The 24,218-nt window shown below is 45.0% G+C and overlaps 3 protein-coding genes across 3 annotated transcripts; 2 read left to right on the top strand and 1 right to left on the bottom strand.

The window, feature by feature from the left end:
* Positions 1 to 1,521: 1,521 nt before the first annotated feature.
* CSUI_000703 (peptidase m16 inactive domain-containing protein) lies at positions 1,522 to 8,723 on the top strand. The gene is made up of 7 exons (XM_068060934.1): positions 1,522 to 1,716; positions 2,418 to 2,477; positions 3,191 to 3,268; positions 3,891 to 3,972; positions 4,774 to 4,892; positions 5,564 to 5,628; positions 6,053 to 8,723. The coding sequence occupies exons 1-7, from the start codon at positions 1,525 to 1,527 to the stop codon at positions 6,252 to 6,254; spliced, it is 798 nt and encodes a 265-aa protein (XP_067927092.1). The 5' UTR covers positions 1,522 to 1,524; the 3' UTR covers positions 6,255 to 8,723.
* A 2,866-nt stretch (positions 8,724 to 11,589) lies between these two features.
* Positions 11,590 to 20,012, bottom strand: CSUI_000702 (uncharacterized protein). Its single transcript, XM_068060933.1, has 3 exons — positions 17,850 to 20,012; positions 16,459 to 16,842; positions 11,590 to 15,634 (listed from the first exon to the last, which is right to left on the bottom strand). The coding sequence occupies exons 1-3, from the start codon at positions 18,269 to 18,271 to the stop codon at positions 14,137 to 14,139; spliced, it is 2,304 nt and encodes a 767-aa protein (XP_067927091.1). The 5' UTR covers positions 18,272 to 20,012; the 3' UTR covers positions 11,590 to 14,136.
* Positions 20,013 to 22,799: 2,787 nt separating this feature from the next.
* Positions 22,800 to 24,179, top strand: CSUI_000701 (uncharacterized protein). The gene has a single exon (XM_068060932.1). It carries the CDS (start codon positions 23,579 to 23,581, stop codon positions 23,720 to 23,722), a length of 144 nt encoding a protein of 47 aa, XP_067927090.1. The 5' UTR covers positions 22,800 to 23,578; the 3' UTR covers positions 23,723 to 24,179.
* The last annotated feature ends 39 nt before the right edge of the window (positions 24,180 to 24,218 follow it).

The following is a 24,218-nucleotide window of genomic DNA, read 5'->3' as shown; positions in this document are numbered from 1 at the left end:
AAAGAAGAAGAAGAAAGTTATGTATCGCTTCTCTCTTCCTACTTAGGGCTCTCTCTCTTTCTCTTTCTCTTTCTTTCTTTCTCTCTTTCTTTCTCTTTCTCTTCGTGAGTCCTTTTTGGGGGTTATCGCAGTAGCTACTGTGATAGACACATTCACAGTCCTATTGCCTATATAGAGATATAGATATATAGATAGGTATATGTAGATAGATAGCTGCATAGATAGATAGCTGCATAGATAGATAGATAGATAGATAGGTGTATTGGTATATATTGGTATCTCTATACAGACCTATGTCTGTATGTCGATCTACGTGTGTGTGTATGCTGAGGTGTATGTTGACACTGTTGTCCTATGTACGGATCATTTTCTGTCTCGGATCAGTTTCTTTCTCTTCTCCTTCTTTCTTTCTCTCTCACTCTTTCTTTCTTTCTCTTTCTTTCTTTGTCTGTTATGTGTAGATTTCTTCATGCAGCGACAACGACCGAGGAGCTGTCTCTACACATTACGATCACTATCCCGACCTCTGAATATGCCTACGTAAAATAACACAAGAAGAAAAAGAAAGAAAGAAGGGCTGCATCTGCCTCCCTCCTACTACCCATCTCTTCATACATAAAAACGCACACATATGCATGCACCTATATATATATATATATGTATGCATAGATATACTGATATATATCTAATGTGACGATCTAGAGAGCTCAAACAATGCGAATGGAGAAGATCGCCTTCTAATTATAGAAGGATACTAGTGAGAAAAGTAGCAGTTGCTTCGGGCTCCAATAGAACTCATACCAGCAGGAGTACTACTAGTAGCTGTCCGACTGAGAGACACAGATGTCTTTCTCTCCTTCTTCTTCCTCTTTGAGAAGTAGACGAACACACAGACATATCGTTTATTCTTACTTTCTCGGTCGATACTTCTATCTTTCGACCTCTCTGTCTCCTTCTCATCGTCGAAGTCATGAGCTCGCTCTCTGGATAGCTTCTTCTTCTTCTTTCACATATATATATATATATGTATATGTGTGTATATGTGTTGGCATATGTATTACTTTGGGTTGTCTGGCTTTTTCTTTTAATTACTAGGTGTCTTTTAGTTAGATATCTGTTGACTTCTCTCAGTCTCTATCTACACATATATACACCTCTGCCTCTCTATAGGTATGTATACACATGCATGCATACTGTAACGATAGGTATAACCTAGATATATAGACATAGATAGAAATATACATGTATGTATATATATAGATATATATAGATAGATAGCATACAATAGACGCATGCGTCTGTGGCGATGCTCCCTATGGCACTCACACGCACACGCTCAGACGTACACGTTTTCTATCTATCTTCAATCTATCTTTAATCTATCTTTAATACATCTATCTATCTATTTTTAAACCGTCAGTCGTTTCTGTGTTCACATCTCTTCTTCACTCTTCTTTTTCATTCTGATGGACGAAGGAATTCGTCTTTCTTTTGTCTTCTTTTCTCTTCTTTCCTTTCAGTGAGATGAGAGAGAAGCGACAGCTGGGTTATTCTTTCTCATGCCATACAGCCTCGTTGGAGTTTCAAGATAGCGGCGTCCTTATATTCGGAGCGACGCCTCGGCCTGCTTATGCAGCTAAAGCGTGGGATTCATTGTGTTGCGTCATAAGAGACCTTTGTACACATCACCCTCCTACAAGAGAGGAATACCATGCTGTATGTCTAGAAAACGACAAAGACTCCTCTTTCCTTCTCTATTCTTATCTGCTCGTGCTCGTGCCTTTTCTTTTTCTTGCCGTCTCACCTCTTTCTTCATCTCTTTCTTTCTTTCCTATTTCCGTTTTTCTTGTCCCTTTCTTTCTGTCTTTGCCTGTTAGCCTAGAAGTGCTAGATATCTTTTTGATAGATTGCAGATAGATAGATTAAAGATAGCTAGTGTAATGGTAGAGAGACAGGTAGACTTAAGAAACCAGCTAGGTTGAAGATAGATCAATAGATAGACAGATGTATTCCTTATCCGTTTCAGGTCACCGATTTCAAGGCGAGGATTTCTTTTCATTTCTTTTCATCCGTCTTCGTCTCCATCGCTTCTTCTTCTTTTTCATCCTCCTTGGGTAGGTAGATCGATAGATTAAAGATAGGTAGATCGATAGATTAAAGATAGGTAGATCGATAGATTAAAGATAGGTCGGTAAATAGGTAAATGACAGATCATGTGCTAGTCTGAGTTGTTCGAGTGAAAGTTCTCAAAAGTTCCCTGAGATTCTCATGCCCTGGATTTATTCTCCCTGCTCCACCTGCGCATGCATTTTTTGTGTATGCCTACTGCCTTTCCTTGTATCTCTTTCTTCTCTTCTCTCTTTTCTCTCTTCTTCTCTTTCATTTTTTCTTCTTCTTTCTCTGCTTCTTCCTGTCAGGCAAAGCAGGTGTTAACAAGCGGATTCACAACGAGCTTCAAGACAAACGACTACTGGCTCGTAAGCTAGACACACAGACACATGCATAAACAGCCACTGTGTCTTTCTCCCTCATACAAAAGAAAAGAAAAAGACCAAGCAAGATGAAAATACACCTCGTTTTCTACATCTCTCCTAGTCAGCCACAAAAAGTCACATAGATTGATACACCTACATCTGTACATGTATACGCGTACACATATATGTATAGGTTTATCTATCTATCTATCTAGAGAGAGAGAGAGAGAGAGAGAGAGAGGTGTGGAGTGAAGAGTTGAAAGTGTAAGTAGTTGGTTATAGTGATTTTCTTGCTCTTACTGACTTGAGTGGTCTTGGGGCTGTCTCGTTGGCTCGCTCTTTCATCTTTAGAATCTCTTCATGGATTTGCCTGTATATTTCCTCACACATACGCACTCTTTCTCTCGCTTCTGTTTCCGTCTTTGTTTGCTTGTCATTTAGAGGTTTTGCCTCTCTTTTTCAGAAGGAGGAAAAGAGGTGGGAAGAGAGAGAGATGGAGGTTGAGTTGTAGATACACTACACGTCCGCACATACTTCAAACATGGGTAGATTCCTCGTAGATAGATGGACAGAGAGGGACATCAAACATAGATAGATGCAAGATGCAGGATAGGACATAACTGTTTCTTTTTTTCTTCTTCTTCTTCTTTCTCTCTCTTTTTCTTTCGTCTTTCTCACTCTTTCTTTCTGTTTGTCTCTGTGTCTCTTCTTTGTAGACACTTCTGTTTAGCTTGCAACTTCCGACCTCTCCGAAAGATCTCGACAGCATCAAGAAAATCCCTGAATTCTACGAGGTAAAGACCAAGGAAGCTTCTGTTTCTTTCTTGCTTTCATTCTTTCTTTAATTTCTTTCTTTCTCTCTTATCTCTTTCTTTCTTTTTCCATGTATGGGGTTCACATTGAATGGTCATCACACAGGGGGGGAGGAGAGGTAGAAGAAAAGTCCCGTTTGCCTTTTTCTCTCTATGTAAATCTACATAGACACGCGTACAAGCGCGTCCGTAGCTCTATGCGTGTCTCTATCTAGACTTCTCCTCCTTCTTGCCTTTTTCATCCCTCCCTCCTCCTTGTTCCATAGTATCGTAAATCTCTTCCTTGGCTTCGATCACATGGTCAATTCACCTCACTATCCTTTCGACACCCACTGGAAGAGAAAGCGAGAAGAAGAAGAAGAAGAAAGACGAGAGCTGAGAGTCGTCACAAGAGGGGGCATGACACAGACAAGGAGGCTATTGATCCGCTTCACGTCGATATCTTTCTCTATCTCTCTCCATCCTCCTTTTTTCGTGGTCAAAGAAGACAGACAGGAGAAATAAATGTTGTTCCTGTATCCTATCTCTTCTTTCCTTCATTCTTTCCTTTCTTCTTTTTTATGGTCTTTCTTTGTTTCTTTCTTTCTTTCTGTGTCATATGCAGAGGATTTCTCTGCAGGATGTCTGTGATGTTCTTCGGGAGACGTGCTTTGCAGTCCCCATGATCACATGCGTCGCCATCTCAGGTAAGAAGAAGAGAAGGAGAAAAAAGTTGAGACCCTCTTCTACTAGAGAAGAAGCGAAAGGGAAAGAGGAGGAAAAGAGATGAAACATAAAGATGAAGAAGAAGAGGCTCGGAGAGGAGAGAGCAAAAGAGCGATAGACAGAAGGAGAGACAGTCATAAGAATTCCTTCTTAAAGACGTAAATCTCTTCTTGTCTTCAGGGTGGCGAAGCTGAGTTTATACACCATGCATATCTATACATGTATCTCTTGCTCTCCCTGTATATTTGTATGTATGTATATGCATATATATATGTATATATACATGTATATATCGAGCAGCCAAGCGCTTCTACGCGAGGGGTAGGTGTGAAGGTATCAGATATGTTTTGTGTAGTTCAGCTCCCTTTGAAGTCTTCTGCTACTCAGCATTCATGCAGGCGAGGGGTGGAGCTTCGGAGAGGAGTTCGAGTAGTATGTAAATTTTTTCTCTTTCTCTTTCTTCGCCGTCTTCTCTCGTTCTTTCTCCTCTCACGCTCTCTCTATACATAGCTAGATAGGTGTTGGGGCTAGCTAACCAATTTGTGTCTCTCTAATTCTCTCTCTCTTTCCTTTCTCTCTCGATTGTGTCTAAGACGTCGGCTGCGAAGGATGAAGAACACTTCATGAAGAAGCACCAAGACTCTTGGATGTGGAAAGATATCAAGATTCTTTCATCTTTTCTTCCTTTCTTTCGACAAAGGGTGTATATGTCTGTCCTGGGTAGAGAGCTTGGAGGTCGGAGATTGGAACAGGGGTGTCTCTGTTTGCATGCATGCATGCAGGTCCTAAAGAAATTAAAAGTCTCCTTGCGAGAACTGAGACAGCGGTAGAAGGGAAGGTCAAGTCGTACCTTCTTTCTCTTCCTCACCCTTCCCCTTCCTCGTCACATCAAATGATTCCTGTAAGTCTTCTTCTTCCTCTTCTCGACAGCTAGATGGATCTAGCTTCAAGGAGATCGTTAGACTTATCAAGGGATCTCTTTCTTTGTGTATCCGCTCGTATACGCATACATATGAACATATGTATAGACTTGCCCGCAGACAGAGAGAGAGAGGTAGATGTCTGCAAAGGGTCTTTGTGGAGTTTCTCTTTCTCCAAGACGTCATCGACGAGAGCCTGCATTTATATGTGTAGATATATATACACGTATATACATACACTTCCTGTATGTATATGTATGTTATAGCCCTTGTTAGACTTGATAGCTTCTTATGTGTAGTAGCGAGGTAGGAGTGGGCGGCCTCGACTGCAGGGGAAAGATCGTCTGGTCACTTGGTGTCTTAAAGACCTTGATGATAGAGCCAAGACAGACAGAGAGATTAAAGGCCCTCACTCTCTTCCCCTCTCTACCCATGTGTATTCATGCAAACTTGTACATGTATATATATATAGAGAGAGAGAGATGTGGGTATGTCTATCAACTACGTATAGACAAGACATTCTTTGTCTGAGGAGAGTGTTTGCATGGGTATAGTATGTATGTGAAGAACTTAAGAAGGTGAATTTTCTATAGCCCGGTCCTCTCTCTTTCACTGTCTCGTGGCTTCTTCTCTTTTTCTCTTTTTCTTTCAGTGGAGCGAAACGCCTGCGTGGCCTGAGGACTTACCCGTCGATGAGGAATGGGAATCGTATACTAGGTAACATACCATACCACCCCGCAACATCTATACAACTCCAAGCATCTTTCTTGTCTCTTTATTTCTTATCGCCTTCTTTTCCTGTCTTTTTCCCTTTCTTTCTTTGGTGCGTCTTTTTTTCTTTCTTTCTTTCTTCCGCATCTCTTTCTTTCTTTCTTATGCGACCGACTAGAAGGCATCGCCAGTTAACATCAGGAGGGGTGAGGAACTTCTCTCACTCCTGTATATACACCCCTACGAAGAAGTGCACATGAGCACACCTAGGCTCATATACATATACATATATATATACATATACGTATTTCTAAGTTTGGACTGAATATCCATCTTGACTCTTTCTATCAAGCTGTCTATCTATCTTGACTCTGTTTATATGTCTGTTATCTTTTCCGAATTTCTGTGTCTCTCTCTTCGGTTCGTGCAGGAGACAAGCATTAACTCGGGCAAGTTGCTTGAGCCGCTGGTCTTCTCCGACGAGGTGGTTCTCAGAGCTTTCGGACTTCTTCTACGGGGACGAAGACTGCAAGAAGAAGAGAAAGCTTCTCCTCTTTCTAGGTGTAGCTGTCCTTACAGGCACCGCAGTCATGTGGATGCTCTCTTCGCGTAGACGTGTCTCAAGAAGGTGAGATGGAATGGAGCAGAAGAAGAAAGAGAAAAGAAAAGAGAAATTTCTCGCTTCAGCCTTATGGCGAGAGAGAGAGAAGAGAGAAAAGAAGGAAGGAGACAAGTTTTTCTTCTGATGTTGAAGTGAAGAAAAGGAGAAGGGTTGGAGGACCTGTTGAAGACACAGAAGGAGACGAGACAGGGGTGATCCAGGGAGAGATACCGATGAAAGAAAGAGAAAGAGAGAGGAGAGAAAAAGAGAGAGAGGGTAATATGAAAATGAAGTCTTCTCAAGAAGCAGAGACAGTAGAGATGAAGAGAATCACTAAGATGAGCACGAATGGAGCTAGGAGAAATGTTCGTGATGGCAGAGAAGGGAGAAGAAGGTAAAGAAGAAGAAGAAGATGGCTGGGCTCTTCATTACCCGGAAAAGAAGGAGAAGGGAATCTTACTCTCATAGACCTGTCTACCTGAGTAGTACAGAAAGGGGGTAAGAGATAGAAAGAAGGAGTTTGATACAGAAGAACTTGGCGCGCAGGTCACCACTAGATTCTTCTTCTTGTTGTTGTTTTTGTCATGTGTCTCTTTCTGTCCCTCTTTATTGATTTCTCTCTCTCTTTTCTGTCTTTCTTCTCTTTCCCAATTTTCTTCTCTTTCTCCGGACTAGCGCCTCTCTTTTTTTCTCTCAGTTAGGCATGCGCACGAGGGGAGCAGTCAGGAGGTGAGAAAGCGACGCTTCTTCTTCTTCGTCTTCTTTTTGTATGGGTCTTAGCTACCAGGTATCACACCCATCTCACCTCTACTGTACTGTAGGAGGAGGAGTCCTTCTCTCTCTTCACTGGGTTGCCTAGAGTCAGGAAAAAGAAACAAAGAAAGAAAGAAAGAAAAAGAAAGAAAGAAAGAAAGAGAAAGAGAGTAAGGGTGGATGACAGACGGACAGAAAGATAGAAAGGAGAAGAAGAAGAAGAAGATTGATGTGACACAGAGAAAAGGGGGAGATCGATTGTTTAGTTTCTCCCTTTTCAGTCTGTATGTGAACAGTCTCGTTGGGGAGAAAGGAAGAAGGAAAGAAAGAAAGGATAGAAGATGGGGAGACGCACACTGGTAAAGGAGTTTGCCTGCTGATCTTCCTTTGTCATCTCAGAGGGACTCTCCACCCCCTCCCTACAGAAGAATGCTCATCTCCCTCCGAGCAAGACTAGTGTATATCTATCTATGTAGATATGTATGCATGTATATCTATCTATAGATGTATGCATGCATATATATGTATATGCATGCATGTTTATCGCCGTGTTCATGAGGCCTCTTTGTATGGTGCAAGATGTGTGAGTGGATTTTTCTAATCTTGCCTTATTTCCTTTCTTCTTTGTCTTGTCTAGTCGTAGATCTACCGAACGATGGATTCTCTTCTTTTGCTGGTACATTTGTATTTGATATTTCAACTTGCCAGAGATCGCTCCCCCGCATGCAGAGGCCTTCGCCTCGGATGAAGCCTTTCCTTCTTTGGAGATGTCTCCTCTTGGGTGTCTTTCTCTCTCCCTCTCTCTCCATGTGTATATACACCACCTGGTGATTCGGTGTGATATCTACACATCAGCAACATGCCTCTCCCTACTTTCCCCACTCTATCTATGTGTTTCTGTTAATTTCAGTCTACCTGTCTGTTCTCTTCAGGTGTCTATCTGTTCATCAGTCATCCCTATCTATATATATCAATATATAGGGGCAAGAGAAAGGAAGCATGGTGTGTTTCGTGATCCATCCATCTTTGTGGAGGTGAATGAGGTCTAGATAGGGGTGAGCTTAATTTCGACTTCTATGCTTGGTTCTTTTCTGATCGCATAGAAAACATTCTTTCTTCTTTCATTTCCCTCTTCGTCGGCTTTTTCTTTTTCACGCATGCGAACCTCCCGTCTATCCGTTTCTTAGGATAAGAGACAGAGAGACCTTTTCTCTCATGTTTCTATGAAAATAAGAAATCCAGAAAAGATAGGAATCTACTCTCATTAAGAGGAGTTCAGGAACTCCCAGCTTCATTTATCCATGCATGCCCTAACCCCCCTCTTCTCTGGCTCTTCATCTGTAAGAAAGAAGAGGCATTAAGAAAGAAGGATATGATAGCATCATGAGGACAGCTCTTGTTATGCCTTTCTCAGAGTTAACACTCTTGCCTTCCTTGAGAAGATTTTATCTGAGCAACATGTCTCCCTGAGACTTAGAGAGAATTTCATTCAGTTGACTTCGGTTTTTTCTCTCGCCTCTCTTTCCTCCTTACTTTCTTCTCTTGTAGAGAGAGAGGAGAAAGGAAGAAAGAAAGAGATCGTCCATCTCTCAAGACCCTTTCTCCGAGTCGCGAAGAGAGAACAATGATCTTTCTTTCATACCTCTTGAAATCGTTCCTTCAAACAGGCTTTTCTATTTGATCGAGAAAAGAGATGATATGAACCGAGTGTAATCCTCAAGGGCGCATGCGCCGTTTGCTTTAGATGGTAGGTGGCCAAGAGAAAGGAGTAAGATTGCTCCTCGTGTTATGCGTCTGATCACTACAAGGAGAGCTACAGCTAGGTCTTTCAGGGGATAGATAGAATGATAGATGGCTGGGTGTCCACTCATGATTTCTCTCGGCTTGAGGTGTCTACGAGGAAGGAATGTCTTAGCTGAATACTGCTGCATGAGGCGAGGGAGATGACGTTCACTCATTCCTCCTGGACATCCATGGCTTTCTTGCATGCGTGTGTCTATAAGTCTAGAGTTTTCAATTGTCAGATAGAAGCAACTCTACAAAAGGACTTATAATGAAGGTATTAGCCGGGGCTTCTCCCTCCTTATGTCTAGATCTTGTATGTAATACCTATCCCCACTTTTTCAGCTATGGGTGGATGTGTGTCTGTACACCTTGCCAACAAGCACATCCTTTCCCGTTCTTGGACACCTCTAAAAATGACACAGCACTGCTTGACCTGTGACCTACTACTATGAATGTCTTAGATGAATCACGAGAGAAAAATGGAGATATACATCTTTCTCTGATACATGTCTATATGGATATAAAGATAGATAGATAGATAAGATAGATAGGTAAGTCTATATAGCTATCAGTGCATGTATGCTAGGTTAGAAAAGAGATATGGGACCTATCTCCCTCGAGAGAAACACCAGCGCATCTTCTTCCCTCTAACGATGAAGGACGCATGCACAACTTAGAGAATCTTCTTCTTCTCGAGTGTCTTTATCTATCCCATCCTGGTAGCAGGACAACAGAAGCCATACATATTCCATGTTCTTCTTTTTCTTCCTCTTCTTTCCTGGAGCGTCTTCTCCCTCTTCTGTTGCTAGAAGAAGGAAGAACAACAATGCATGCATGCGCGCATGCAGACTCGAACAGTGCCTGTTTCTTTGGCGCTTCCTTTAAGAAGTTCAAAACAAGAGAAGAAAGACAAAAGTAACAAGAATACGAATAAGAAGAATCAAAACAATGCTAGCTTGGAAAACAAAGTGAAAATGAAAGATATCATTTTTAATCTTTCATCGTAAGTAGACGACGAACCCCCAGGCCACCCCCTGCCTCCTTCCCCTCTCTCATATAGATTCATCTTAGGGAGATCCAAGCATGTGGTTCTCCCTAGAATCCAAAACAAAGAAAACGCAGTAAGACCACGAAAACGGGATCGGTCGATCGATACATCGATCTGTGTCGCGTTTCTCTTCTGTATACGGAATAGAAAGAAACGAGGAATCATCACACAAGAATGACTGTTGCTCCTGCCCACCATTTTGTTGTGGCTCTTCAACAGACATCGAGCTAGCTAGCTAGCTAGCTCCCACAGTAGGTGATGGGCACACATCCATGACTTTTTCAACCCTGCAAAGAGAAAGAGAGGAGAGACGTCTGGCCTACTATCGCGCCGTCCCATCATATCCAGCCCCTCTCTATCTATGTCGTCTAGCAGAACAAGATGAGAAAACGAAATGGAAGATTCAAACAACTGTCAACCAATCTTCACTGAAGAATCGCCTGCCCATTGCCCTCTCCTCGCTCCGGGGGATCTTGATGTCCTGAAGAAGACAATCACTTCAAAGAACTTGGGAGAGAAAAGAAGTCCCAAGTTCTTCATCCTCCTTCAGCACCCTTCCCCTCTCCACGTATGCATGCACCTCCATGTGTGTACGTATGAAATGCATACACGAGAATGAACGGCGGGATAGTCGCCAGCGAGGTGCCCAGCAAAAATACGACAAACGGAGCGAGTGAGTTGTGATCCAGCATATGTTGTATATCGGGACAATCTCTTTTACGAAATGAAAGAGAGAGAAAAAGCTCCTTCAGGTGACTCTTCCCACATGCAAACATGCGAAGTCAATCATTAACAACGCTCTTTTCTCAAACTTCACTGATGATGCTGCTTTACTCCCCTGCCTGACCCTGCCCTACCCCTCCCCCCCCCACCTTACGGACACTGTCTCTGGAGAACCAAATTCGATATGAAAGCTGTTTGCAGTCTAGTATGATTCATCAGTGACTGAATGTTCAGAGCTTCCCTGGGTAGACAACTGAAGTGTACGTAGACCTGAAAGTCCTCAGGTGTACATACACCTCGTCAAGTGTATTCACAGAGGTTCTCCTGCTTGTACCACTGGTTTTGGTGCGTGTGTATGACAGAAAGCACATGCATCCATCATTGTATGTGTCGAACCATCTTAAGAAGAAGACGGACAGAAGGAGATGAATGAACGACTGAGATCGTAGAAAAACAGAATGGATCTCTTTGTCAACAATGCGACCGAGGATCCTCACCGAGAATGAAGATCCCTTTAAACAATTCTGTTATCACATACAAACATCCCCTTCATTCCCATATAAGAATGAGCTGTGTCTCGATACAGCTTTCCTCTCCCTTCTGAGGTCACCATCCTAAATCTTTCTCTTTTCTTTTCATCAACAGCGTTGTTCGCCTTCCTTGTCTCCTTTGGACACGGTGCAAGTGACTCCTGTTCATACCTATGTCATAGCCATATTAATGCTAACTAACGCTTCCCGAGCGGAGAACAGAAAAGCGAAGTCAACCCCTCATTGAAAGCAGCAACAGATAAACGAAAAGAAAAAAAGTTATGACTTTCTTTCTCCTTCCTCTCTCTCTACTATCAAATGGAACAAGAGGAGTGAGTAAACGCATACATGTATGCATACAGCAGCAACCAATGAATTCTTCTTATAAGCGAACGAGCAAAAAGAAAGGAAAAGACGTCACTGAAATCGCGTTATCGTGACCGATCACTACCACTACTATGAAGTCCTAGCTACCTTAATCCTTGCTCTGTTCGCCTCTCTCCCTCTCTCTCTTAGGCAAACTGTGGCATTCCTTCCACCTCTCTCCTACAGGGGAACAGAAGACAGAGAGAGGATCTTCTCTATGGACCAAATGAATCCAGTTCATGCACAAAAGAAAAAGACATGCAGTGAAGACCACTGTTAGACAGACATAACTGAACCAGGTGGGACAGCCCTAGCCAAGACAGAGTTATTCATCATAAGCCGTCTCCTGGGCGGCATGCAGTAAGCGAGAGACATCGACAAGACAGAAAGCTAGATACCCCAACCGTCAATAGATAATCTCTTGTGAAACAACTGCCGTCACCCACTGCCGCCCTCCTTGGAAGTTCGAGGCAGCATCAGCCTCTTTAGCTCGATCGGTAGAGCGCGAGCCTTTTATGCTGGGGGTCAGGGGTTCGAGCCCCCTAGGAGGGTTGTTTCTTTCTCTCTGCTGTTCTTTTCCTCTGTACTTCTTATTCTTCTTACTTACTTAGTGTTCTTCTATCTACTTTGCTAGTCTTCTATAGATCTTCCTGAACGTCAAGACAAAGATTCAGAAAGGAGAAGATTTTCCCACACAAAGGGCGATACGCAGAGACATAGACACACGGCCAGATGGATCTGCCGGAACTCTTTCATAGAAATTAGCCTCACTCTTAGTGTTCTTTTTCTTATCAATTCCTTCTTCGAGCAATACCTTACACAGTCCTCAGCATGAAGATAGATATACCAAAACACCACCTCCCCTCGCCCTTTCAAGCAATTTGACGGCGTCTTATAGAGAGGACAACTCAGCGATCCATCGACAGAACGAAAGAAGGAAAAAACGGAGCACGGGAGAGTCTACTTTTAGATGAGCTCTCGCTTCCTATCTGAACTCAAATACTTACAGAGCGGCCTCGATCCAAACCCATGGATAGATACATACATAGACACAACACAGGTTTAGAGAGCGAGGTATTTATGCATGCACAGAGCGCCATTCTTTCCTTCTTTCTCCGAGTTTATTAGTGTGTCTTGGACTCCTAAACACAGTTCACTCCCATAGCAAGAAGAACGACGTCAATCCTTTCACAAGAAACACTGCCTCTTAATTTTCCATGACTCCCGAAAGAATAAGGAGGGACACCGTAAGACAGAAACAAAAATAGACACCGAGAGAAACATCTTTCTCATAGAAAGAAGTTACCGCCCCCCTCGCTTTCTTCACGAGAATACACTTGGACTTTTCGGTCGCTCTCACAGTCTTCCTGAGTCCTCAAGCGAGAGCAGTGACCCCCAGTACAATAGTACTACTAAGAATAGTATATATCTATCTGTCTATATTTCCATCAACCAAATCCTATCCTTCCCCTGGCTTCTCAAAGATTCGATAACCCAGGATTGAAAACACTGCGCTACGGGGCGGGTGTTGGAGGCTTTCTTCACATACACCCGAAGTCCTCCGCTCTTTCTCCTGTCTTTCTTCTTTTATACTCTGTGACTTTTCTCTGCGTTCTCTTGTATCTTTCCGTTCATACGTCCGGCAAGAGAAAAGGGACAGGCCGCTGTCATATACATCAGAGGCAGGCCCTCCCCATAATAATAGCTGTGGTAGTTGTGGAATCCATCAATTACCATACCTCAACCTCAAACGAAGGCCCCCCCTCCCCCGCCTTCTTCATCTCCTGTGCGAACATACAAGAGAAGAGGTGTTTGTACACCGGAGGAAGTGCACCCAGTGTACATACACCCGAAATAAAACGGGTGGGGTGGTTGATATCCCAGTCGAATAAGTTGAACTCCCGACATTCTTTCAAATTCGCACTTGCCTGAGAAATCACTATTTAAGAAAAGAAAGAATGAATGAGAAACCATGTGATCGCATGCACGGCCACAAAAGAAGAGAAGTCCTTTCCTATGGAGAACAAAGTACACTTGAAATGGATCGGGAAGTCAGTCAGTTGTCCTCTTTTTCTTCAGTTCATCTCATCATGCGGAAGACAACGGTGGGTAAAGCTTCATTCTGAGAAAGAAAAGAAGACGGATAGCACATTCGCTATCGGAAGAGATAAACTCTTCAGCGGTGATATACGTGCACATATATACACAAAGCAATTCGATCGGCGGAAACAACAGAGATAGATAAAATGTATACACATATACACGGGGATACGACTAGAAGGACAGCTGCTGCGTGATCAGAAGCTTCTCAGTATTTCCTCGTACATTTTGCTTCCTGCTCGTATATGATAAGTAAAGAACACTGCCGATCGAAAGGCGTCAAGGCGAAAAGAGAGCGTCACCTTTCCCCCCCCTTTTTCAGTCCGGAGACATAACGACCAAAGGCCGACTGATGTCTTGACTATGCACAGATTACTTCATTAACTCGCTGTACTTCATTTCAAATCCGTCAAGGGCAATCAATCTCTTCTTTCCTTCTTTTTGAAAAGAAGATCTAAACCATCGTCGCGCGTTGATGTTCTATGAGATTCCCTTGAGAAAGAGATCGACCTACACTGTGTCCATGCATGTATATCTGTAGAGAGAAAAGAAAGAGAGTGTCTATGAAGATGTTTCCTTTTGGCTCCTGTCTTGCTCCCTATCTTGTATCAGCATGCTCCGACGCGACTTCTCTTCGCCGGAGGTAGATGAACTGAGTCACCAAGGACTGTCTTATCATTGTTAGCCTGTGGTCTTTCTGTATGCTGGGGAGAGTGAAGATGAACATCTTCTTCTTCTTCTTCTCTCTCTTTCTTATTCTCACTATGGTGACGATCATCAAGATCTCGACAACTACTCCCCCCCCCACTTCCCTCAGGAGTGTCTCCAAATCCACAAGAAGATGCCGCAGCTCCTTCAGAGAGAGGTGAGCAGGCATGGTCATCTTCTTCATCTTTCCTGTTCTTCTTCTTGTTCTTTTGTCTTTCTTCCTCTTCTTCAGTAAGGACATCAACGACACCTGTCTTGGAGGTAGTCTTTAAAGGTGCTTCTGTTTCATCTTCTTCCTCTGTTGTGGTTGTCGTTGTCTCTCCACCACCTCCTCCGCCTGCTCCCAGGACCCTCTCTTCATCTACAGATGGCGAATGAGTTACATCGTCATTTCCTTCTTTCTCTTGTTCTATAGTAGTAGTACAAGATGTCGACGATGAAGCACCAAGTCCTTCTTCCTCAGACCCTTCTTGGACTTTATCGCCTCCTCTCGACAGACTCTTCTCACTCTTTGTTTTCCCTTTACTACTACTACTCCCTTCATCCGATCCTCCTACCGGATTGTCTACAGACGTCTTCCCTTCATCATTCCGTGACGATAGCTTTTCCTCGTCTTCTTTCTCTCCATCTCCACTCCCTCCCTCACATGCTGAAGCCCCGCCACCTCGACCCCCCCTTGTCGTCGTACATGTTGTTGGCGAAACTCCAGCCGGAGAAGAAGAGGGAAGTCCTGGCGAAGAAGACGATGATACAGGTGAAGAAGTGGCATTTCCTCCTCCACCTCCTGCTATGGAATACATTCCAGAAGAAGATGGTGCTCCCCCTGCTGAGGCATATTGCTTTTGCATCATTTGCAGTTGCTGCTGTCGTCGACTGCTTTGTCGTGTCCCTGGACCTGTATAAGCCATCACACCTTGTTGGTCTCCTTCGATTCCCTCACCATGATAATAATGATACTTGGAAGCACTCCGACTATCTCCATTCTGACGTACAAGAGAACCCCCCCCGCCTCCTGTAGAAGTAGGTGTATATTGATTTTCCTTCTCTCCACTTTCCGCCCCGTTCTCGAGTCCATTTTCACCTCCTCTTCCGACCTCTCCTCCAGGGCGCGAGCTCGAACTATGGTAACTTCCTTTAGAAGAAGTAGATCCAGAGGATGCCCCCCCAGTCCCAGGAGAAGAGCACGAGGTATGATGATTGCCCGTACTGTTGCTGTTGTTGTAGTGCATGTTATTTTGACGAGATAAAGGAAGATAGTTGCAGAGACCCGGAGGAGGAATGTCAGGCAAGAAGTTACGAAACTGAAGCCCTGGTCTCCAATAGTTCAAGAATCGATTCTCACAGATCCCATAGAACTGCCATGCCCCAGGAAGCTTGCTTAACTTCTGACACTTACACCTGAAGAAGAAAAAAAGAGAAGAGAAAGATGAGAGGAAGAACGAACTTAAAAAGATACTCTTGAACAGTGAGACGGGAAGAGAAAGAAACAGGGGAGAGAAAGGGAAGAGTGAGGGAGAAAAACGAAGAGGGATGACTTACCACTGCTACGATGACGACGAGGTCTAGGGGTAGAGATCTAGAGAAAGAAACACAAGGAAGATGTCGGTACTGTAGGGGAAGAAGCGCGCGCGAGAGAGGGAGATGTACCTAGGTGCGTAGGTATATAGAACACTGAAGGAGCAAGCGATAGTTACAAAGGAGTAGTCCATTTCCTCCACAGAAGGAGTCCTGGGTACTCGCACACGTAGAGATAGAAAAGTACAAAGTGCCTAGGAGGTTTATTGGACAACTGCATGCGAGAGTGGCCTCAAACAGAGAGCTCGGTGATCGATTACTGATGTGACGCTCCCTTGTTGAACTTCCGAGGTTTTGACGAAGAACTAGCTTCCTGTCTCTCTCCTCCCGGGCTCAAGATCCACCGAGGAGGTGTCCATACACTCCATATAGTTATTGTTTTCACATACTCGCTCACCCATTCTTATCCGAACTTCATTCTATCACCAACACTCTAAAGGCTGCCACTCCTTCGTATCACAAAAGAAAATCGCTATACACAGACACACACACATTGTGTTCTTTTTTCGCTCTTCTCCCCATGAATATCCACTTAAACCCTCTAGGAAACCATCTTCAGACCTCGTCCTCCTTGACATTCCTCAGGCCTTCTTCCCCTTTCAGTAGTTCTTGGTTCGTTCTTTCGCTTTACACCCCGGGCGGCTTACTTGACTGTTGGATGGTCATTGTGACTCCCTCCATCCAGTTCTGTTTCCCAGTGCTTCGAAAGCATTAAGCTTTCAGTAAGGAAGGTAACAGCATCTCTGGGAAAGAGCAATAGAGCCTTCTCTGTACAACTGACAAGTCGGTAGGGATTCTTTGAAGCTGAGCTGCTTCTTGAGCTACCTCCACCTCCTCGTTCTCCAGCCCCACCTCTCTCACTGCCTGAACCCGAGGACCCACTGCCTACGTTTCCTCCTGTATTACTGCCGTTCGCTCCACCAGTCAAATGTAAAGGTTCATCAGGCCATTCAAAAGCTTGTGCGAAGATTCGGAGACAGAGGGCTTTCATAAGAAGACTCGAGAAATCTGCTGGCAGGGAGCGACGGCACCTGTTCACGGGGAGAAAAGAAGACGGAACAGGAGAAAGAAGAGACGAGAAAGAAGTTCGAGAGCATTTCCCTAAGGACGGTGACACGATGAAAACGAGTAGAAAGGACAGATAGGAATTCAGAGGATTCCTCTTAGGGAAAGAATTTTTTCTGAGATCACGAAAGGACAGAAAGGTTAGATGAACGAACTACGGGGGATTGGAGTTAGCTGTCTAAGAACAGAATGCAGGTGTGTGGTAGATACAAAGAGAAGGAAACAAGACAGCTAGGAATGAGGTCAATTCCGTCCCTTCGACAGAGAAATAGGGAGACACGAATATTATACACCAGCTGGGATAGCAAAGTTGAGCAGAGAGCAGCTTTTAGACAAGACGTGAAGCTGTTCTCCCACAAAAACGGAACGGAAAAGTGAGGAGCCCAGAGAGCTCTACACACGTGCGTAGTACGTGTCCCTGAGAATGTACTTCTATACGCATATCCGAATACAACCGTTCGTGTATGTATGATCAGGTATGTATGCGGGTGCATGTTCGCAACAGTACTGCTTCTTTGTTCCTTCGCTCTACATCTTCAGAAGGACGAATCGTGCGTGCGTCTACCTATCCATCTATCCCTCTGCCTGAACAATGTAGAAAGGTCATACAGCAAACACGCTTAGTGAAAAGACACCATCCTGCACATGATCTATTGAACTCGCCCTTGTCTAAGATCCCGCAAACATAAAAATTCCCCTCTCTCGATCTATAAAAGAGAACTAAGAGTACCTCCCCTCCTTCATCTTCTCTCGCTTATCTCTGCATCTCAACTTGGTCCCGTATATCTCCCAATGATCATCATTATCACGTGTATCTCCACATATGCCTCCCATCCAACCATCTCGAGCATCGGTACTCTACTACCAATCTATCTATCTGGAAGTCTAGTATGAGAATCCAAGCTATGAATGATGGCCCTGGGTTTGAAGAGATAGGAAGATGAGGAAGAAACAACTGTGATGTATAACATACCATAATCCACGTATCGACCTTTCATGTTCATCGATCACTTCTACAATACCACCTCCAACAGGACAATACTCAGGCTGTCCTCCTGTCTTGGAGTTCTGAACGGCCTCCTCAACGACGACTAAAACAAATCCAACAGTTGAAGGGGCAGAGAGAAGAGCAACGATATCCGCTGTCTGAGAAGCTGAGACTTCGGGGTCTGGTTGTTTTGTTAGCTCATCTCGTGGATTTGAACGCGTACATGAATAGGAACGATTCTTAAGAATCTTCTCGTAGATCCCCTGTCTCGTCTTCTCTGCATCGGCTACATTAGCTATAGGGAGACGTAAGACAAAGGACTTCAAATGTAAGGCTGCAAAGATCGCCTCTGTACGGGTATTAATGAGTTCTTGGTGCATCGAATACGAAGACCCCCCCATTGTCATTTTGATATAGGGGGGGGGGGGCAGGAAGAAAGACAAGAAGAAGGAGAAAAGAAGACTGATACCGGAGTCCGTGAGGGGATGTTGATGACGATGTATTCAGATACAGATAAGATGTGTATGAAGATAATTTACGTAAAAGAGCGGAAGAAAAGGAGAGGAGAAAAGAAGAGAAAAAAAGAGAGAGGTCAGATGTCGACTAAGAAGAGAGGAAGAAAGAGAAAAAGGCAACATGTCCTAGTTATGAGACTGGAAGACCGTTGCATATACAGATCCAAGGAGACAGATGACAAAGAGATCACGCGTGGATTTCGTCCCAGAGAAGGAGGTTTTTCTTGATGTCGATGATGAACCAAAGATGGAAACACGAAAGAGAGTTCGCTCTTCTTTATCAAAGGAGACCTCTCTACAGGAGAGAAGAAGCAGAAACAAAAGAAAACTTTCTCTAGGACTCTCCCTTGTTTAGAAATGGATGGTCTGCTGTATGATGTACATCCACCAGCAGATGCCAGCGAGAAGAGAAAGGGTACCAGAGAAAAAGGAAAAAAACATGGAGGCGATATGGATTGAATTCAAATGGACAACACGATGCGTTCTGATTCCTTTTCGGAAAGGGTTTGCACGAGGACTTCTCATGAATAAGAATCACCAGGCATCGATTTCACTCTCTCTCATCGCTTTCTTTTGTGAAAGAATAGAAGACTTTCTATGATGAGTTGAGTAACATCGTTCCATTGCATACGGAGAGTATCGGCTGAAGGGCTTGGTTTGTTATCTCTCTTGAAATCAGAATGGAAGGAGATAACGTGCATAGCGGAAAGAAAAGTATGAAATCAAAGCATCTCCGCTTTCTTTAATAGAAGATTCACAAATAGCGTTCGTGAAGAATAAGGAGATGAGAAACGCTCAATTGCTTGGCGATTGATTGACTTCCTGTCCTGCTGGAAAAGTGCCTCAACAGATGTTAGGAAGGGAAAGAGCATAAAGACAAAAAAAAACAAAAAGCACCCTGAGTCAGAGTGACATGATCGCATCAATGCAGACTTCCTGTCTTTTCAAAGAACCTAGGCGAGCGGGAGTATCAATGCAGTTTATGCTTTCCCGCCTGTCTTCCTGATATGAAAGTTAGCCCTTAGCTTGATTGACTTTCGGTTCCTGCCGCTCAAGGCAAGAGGACGAAAAAGAGAAGAAAAAAACGCACGAAAATGACTGATGAGAACAGAAGGACCTTGAGAGAGATTTGCCTTTGCTGGGAAATATCAGTCGAGACAATAATATGGACATGACTTGATAAGAAGCGCGCAAGGTGAAGGAGATAGGGGAAGCTGCTATGCTATGCTCGATGGAGATTCCTTTGAAAAGAACTGAAAAAAGAGATAGACAGGCGAAATTCCAACGCACTGAAATAAGAAAGAACGAAGACATTCTTCCATCACTTCCCGTAAGGGAAAGTTATCACCCAGAGAAATGGGGCGGGAGAGAAATGATGGGAAAGAAACGAAGGAAAAAAACAAGTGCGCCGACTCCTTTGTAAGAGAGGAACATGCCACCTCCCATGGTAAGTACGAGTAAGAGAGTTAGATGGGGAGGGGGCTTGGATGTCAAGAAAGGTATGAAAGGAAAAAAAGAGGAGAGAACGGCAAAGTAGGAAAAGAATTGAAAAAGACAAGGGAGAAGAGAGCGAATACACTAAAAAAAGCAATCTTTTCCTATCGCTCACAACCTCGTCCTCTTAAACTTTTACCTTTGAGGGTGATTTGGGTGGTCATCTACTGCTTGGGTGATGACGACTCATGCCACGGCGTGACGTTATCTCAGGCCCTCCCTCCTCTGTGCAAGACACACCACGGCGTCCGTCCTAGCAGATTGATTGTAAAAGAGAAAAGTGCTCAATAGACTACACGAGCAGCGGAGGGAGAGAGAAGTGGCAACGCGAAAAGTACTTCAAAGAGTTGAAAAGATAAAAGACAAGTGCGTCTTTCTACGTGAGGAAATCTTGGTTGAAGACCAGGAACGGCAGGGAGAAATATAACAGCTTGCCCCTTTCCTTCTGCTGCTAGGGGGTCGTGGAGGTGGGAGAAGACATGGCCTGCCACCAGCAGAATCACTACAAAGAGTAAGAATGTCGGCTTACGATTGATGTTAGAGGCTGACCAGATACAGCCTTGGTAGGCGAGGTGTGACTGGAAGTGAGGGTGAGAAGTGATTGAATGAGTGCCCATGAAGACGAAGAGAAGGCGCAGGACCAGGAATAGAGGGAAGGAGGCGAGAAGAGCCGTTTTGCTTGGCCTGGCCTGTTTGCGGCAGAAGAGCTTGGAAGGTAGTAAACAAATCAGACCAAGAAATCAAGAAAGCAGATGCACCTCGAAGGAGAAGGAAAGTGTTCAGCAAGACACTGCGAAAATGGGAGTCTCCCCTCCCTGTTTCTTCTTCCCTTCCCGTAGATGGTGACGTCTAAAAACTCGTTGCACCCTTGCTCGTCCTACTGCTTGTTACTACACCAACCGCTTGACTCGGGTCTCACCACAGATAAGAAGATTCTCCCGCCCGGCCCTCCGGGCAGGCAGCGAACTGGGGACGCCGACCTCAACCGGGGGAAGCGGTCAGGAGAAGGGGCCGTCAACCCTTTCTCCCCTCCCACCCCTCGTTCCGGGGAAAAGCTGCGGCCTGGGACGTGAAAACGAGCAAGACACTTTGCTTCGGAAAACAGGTTGAAAGTGCAGGATTATCAGCGAAAAGACTTTTCCTAGCTTTCATGCATGAAGCCCAGATAGCGGGACCTCATTCTCCGATTGGGGACCCATCGTGATCATGTCGTACAGCTGCCAAGACTGTTCTCTTCCGGCGCCTTAGACTCAGACGGGTCACTCTCTGTACACGTGGTGCGACAACGGAAGAAATGCGCCTTCCCGGAGAGGAGGTGCAGTGCGGCGCCGTGTAACTCTGACTTCAGGGCTTCAGACAAGACAATGCTTTCTACGAGGACGGCTCCCAACCACATGGCATCACCTCGTGCAACTAATCTTCTGGCGTTTACAGACGGGCCGCTCCCGCAGCCCGTACAGCGGAGATTACAGATGGTCTTCACAAGGTCTGGCCGTATTCTATCGCGGAAAAAAAAGAGAGGCGTTCTTTTCCCACGACAGAGATAGTATCGCAGTCCAGTTTTAACACGCTTCCGGTAGTCCCCCCAGTAGGGCACAGTCGAGTTTCTTCGCCGCGCCAGGCACGCTCACGACTCCACTAGATATCTCAGAGTTCATGTTCTTGTCGAGTTCTGCTTCGGACCAGCAGATTTCCTGAGTGAGACACATGCTTCCACCATCTTGGTCCGAGAGGAGCACAAAGCTCGAGAATGTCAAGGTCCAATGTAAAGTAAAGTTAGCCAGAGTCACCGCACGAGGTACCGTCGTGCCCAGCCAGGGTTGCAGGGTTGTATTTGTCGGACACTCTTGCAACGTCAACTACGGAGACACGAAGGAGTCCTGCAAACTTCGCCGCGCGGACCCTGGTGAGACGTTTTTCAGAGGATGCAGCATAGAGGCCATCCGCAAAGAAGGTCAGGTTCTGTGGCAGAGAGCTGTCTCTGCATGCGAGTATCTCGTTGCGCCTACTGACTTGGAGTGCGGATGAGGAAAGGTAATTTACGCCCCGGGACACCAGTCACTCTCCTGTTAGACCACTCCTCACGCAACTCACTCGAATGCACCACTGCCGCAACCCTCCGTTACAGTTACGGCCTCACGCACGAGAGCATTACGGGATGCACATCGGAAATGAAGGGCGGGACAAATCCAGACACTTCATCCTTACTATAGGTAGGGTCTACAGAAAGTCGCTGTCGTTCCCTCTAGCCCGCGTCAAGTCGGGATATCAAAGAACAGCTTCAGGGAGCGAAGAAGAGGGACGGCAAGTGGCAGCAGACTGCAGTGTATGTACGGCAGGGGTGCTGTCGGTATGGCCTGAGGAATACCATCTTCAGCGAAGCAGTTCTTTCTTCAGTGAGACGTCGTGGGACACTAAGGCTTCTTGTACTCTCTTCTTCATTCCGACATCTCCTACATGAAGGCTGTTCTCTATTCTTTTTGTGTCTTGTCGTCGCATACCCAGAGCAGTAGCGCAGCTGTGTTGTCAGCTATCTTCTCCTCGTTTGGTGTCCTAACCTCGCATGGCTACGGCACGACTGCGCGCCAGTTGCGTTGACGGTGTGCTGCTGCCTCATCCGAAGCCGGTAGGTTTCATTCTGTTCGGTGGTCTGTTGAACAGGAACCTCCTAAAGAGTCCTCTCTTTCAGACCAGCACTTCATTGCTCTTCTCGAACTCGAAGTGAAGAAGTGTACTTGACAGACCACGGCAGCGGGGTCCTCACATGACGGCGAGCCCCGGCAAGACAAAGAACCCCCCATTCCTCTTCTGAGACACCAGACGTAGGTGCTGCATGCAATCAATAATCATTCCAGCGCGGAAGTACGAGTACGGCTGTAAAGAAAACTTGCAAGCCGGGTTCCCTGTTTTCTTTTCTCAAACAATCCTATCATCTGGGCCGTCCTTCTGTAAATCCTCTCGTGTAGACTTTCTCTCCTCTGTATATCTTTTCCCCACTTCGCTTGTTTTCTAGCCCCGCTTGCTTTGTTGTGCGCTTTCCGCTTCGTTCCTGTTGCCAAAGAAATCCACAGTGGTTTCCCTAGCCTACACCCCGGTCACACGCTTCTCCTCCTTGGAAGGCAGAGCTAGTCTTTTTCTTGCCCATCCCTCACCCTCCTCCGGTCTTCTTAAGGAGCATACAATCTACCTCCTTCCTTGTTTGGATTTCTCTTTCTCCGTTCTTTTTTTCCTCCCCCCATCGCTTCTTTTGCCTTCGGATTCACCCTTGTGGGTTTTTCAACTCCTGTTCCTTTCTTTGCTCTTCTGTCGTTTTGAGCCGTTTTCGCTTCTCCATCTGATTTGTCTTGATCTTCTTTTACCGTCCCCTCTTCTCCCAGTAACCTTCCTCGCTTAAACGGCATGAATCTTTTCCTCTGCCCGCATCTGCTTTGTCTGAGGCCTTCTTGTGCTTGTCTGGCATGCCCCTCATCTTTCAAAGAGAAATAGGTCATTCTCGCTTTCTCGCGTTTTCCTTCGTCGTGCGGTTGTCGTTGTCCCAATAATCAGGCTTTCCGTTTTTTTGTCTTGCCGGTCATGCTGTGTCTTGCAAACACAGCAGGACCTCCGCGGATGAGCTGCGATCTTTTTCGTGAAGCCGTCTTCACGCGTATCTTAAAGTAGTCAAAGACATCTCTTGGGACGCCTCTGTATGGTGTCTCTCCATACATGTGTATGCCTACATACATCCAACATAGAGGCTTGGTGAGTGTTTATTTTCGTCTTTCTTGTCATCCTGCAACCTCCTCTACGCCTGATTGCTTTGTTGGTACTGCATATCGCTTAACCCAAGTTCTCCTAAGGTTCGCGTGAGCGCATGTCGGCCGTGTTTATGCAGTTCACGACACCCGAACAAGAATGCTTGGTAGGGTTTTGATGCTGTACATCAAAAGTAAAAATCAGTAGGTACCTATCACTTCTTCGTTGTTTGAAGAGTGGAGTATCACAAGGTCTCCCTTTCAGATTCGCTTCTCTTTTCTCAAGGGAAATCCGCCTTGGATCGTTTCCATTGCCGGCCCGAGGATTTATTCTTGTACATTTCTGGCATTAGCTTCTCCCTGTTCGTCTCCTTAGACACTCCCACTGCCATACCATTTTTCCCAGCTGTCCCATTTTTTTCGTCTCCAATTTGCTGTTGGTTCTAATTTTCGACCCGAACAAAATGGGGAAGAGGCGACCCCTCCTCTTCCCGTCACTTCTTTCTGTTTTCTTCTTTCTCCGTGGCTCTTCCTTTTTGTCTCTTCTATCTTTTTCTCCCTCGTTCACTTCTTTCTGTCTTACATACTGACTCGAGACTCTGGGTATTTTT

Source organism: Cystoisospora suis, assembly GCF_002600585.1.
Source record: "Cystoisospora suis strain Wien I chromosome Unknown contig_279, whole genome shotgun sequence".
In the NCBI taxonomy this organism is placed as follows: Eukaryota; Apicomplexa; class Conoidasida; order Eucoccidiorida; family Sarcocystidae; genus Cystoisospora; species Cystoisospora suis.
Note: the sequence above shows the minus strand (reverse complement) of the source record. Positions and strands in the feature narration are given on the sequence as shown.

Excerpts from the sequence above, each read along its gene's own strand:
- CSUI_000703 (XM_068060934.1), top strand. The coding sequence starts at position 1,525 with ATGAGAGAGAAGCGACAGCTGGGTTATTCTTTCTCATGCCATACAGCC. Across the intron at positions 2,478-3,190 it reads AGACAAACGACTACTGGCTC|ACACTTCTGTTTAGCTTGCA; the intron begins GTAAGCTAGACA and ends TCTTCTTTGTAG. Across the intron at positions 3,973-4,773 it reads CACATGCGTCGCCATCTCAG|GTCCTAAAGAAATTAAAAGT; the intron begins GTAAGAAGAAGA and ends GCATGCATGCAG.
- CSUI_000701 (XM_068060932.1), top strand. The coding sequence starts at position 23,579 with ATGTGTATGCCTACATACATCCAACATAGAGGCTTGGTGAGTGTTTAT.
- CSUI_000702 (XM_068060933.1), bottom strand. The coding sequence starts at position 18,271 with ATGACAATGGGGGGGTCTTCGTATTCGATGCACCAAGAACTCATTAAT. Across the intron at positions 16,843-17,849 it reads AGGTCGATACGTGGATTATG|GTGCCGTCGCTCCCTGCCAG; the intron begins GTATGTTATACA and ends CCCCGTGAACAG. Across the intron at positions 15,635-16,458 it reads AATGACCATCCAACAGTCAA|GTGTAAGTGTCAGAAGTTAA; the intron begins GTAAGCCGCCCG and ends TTTCTTCTTCAG.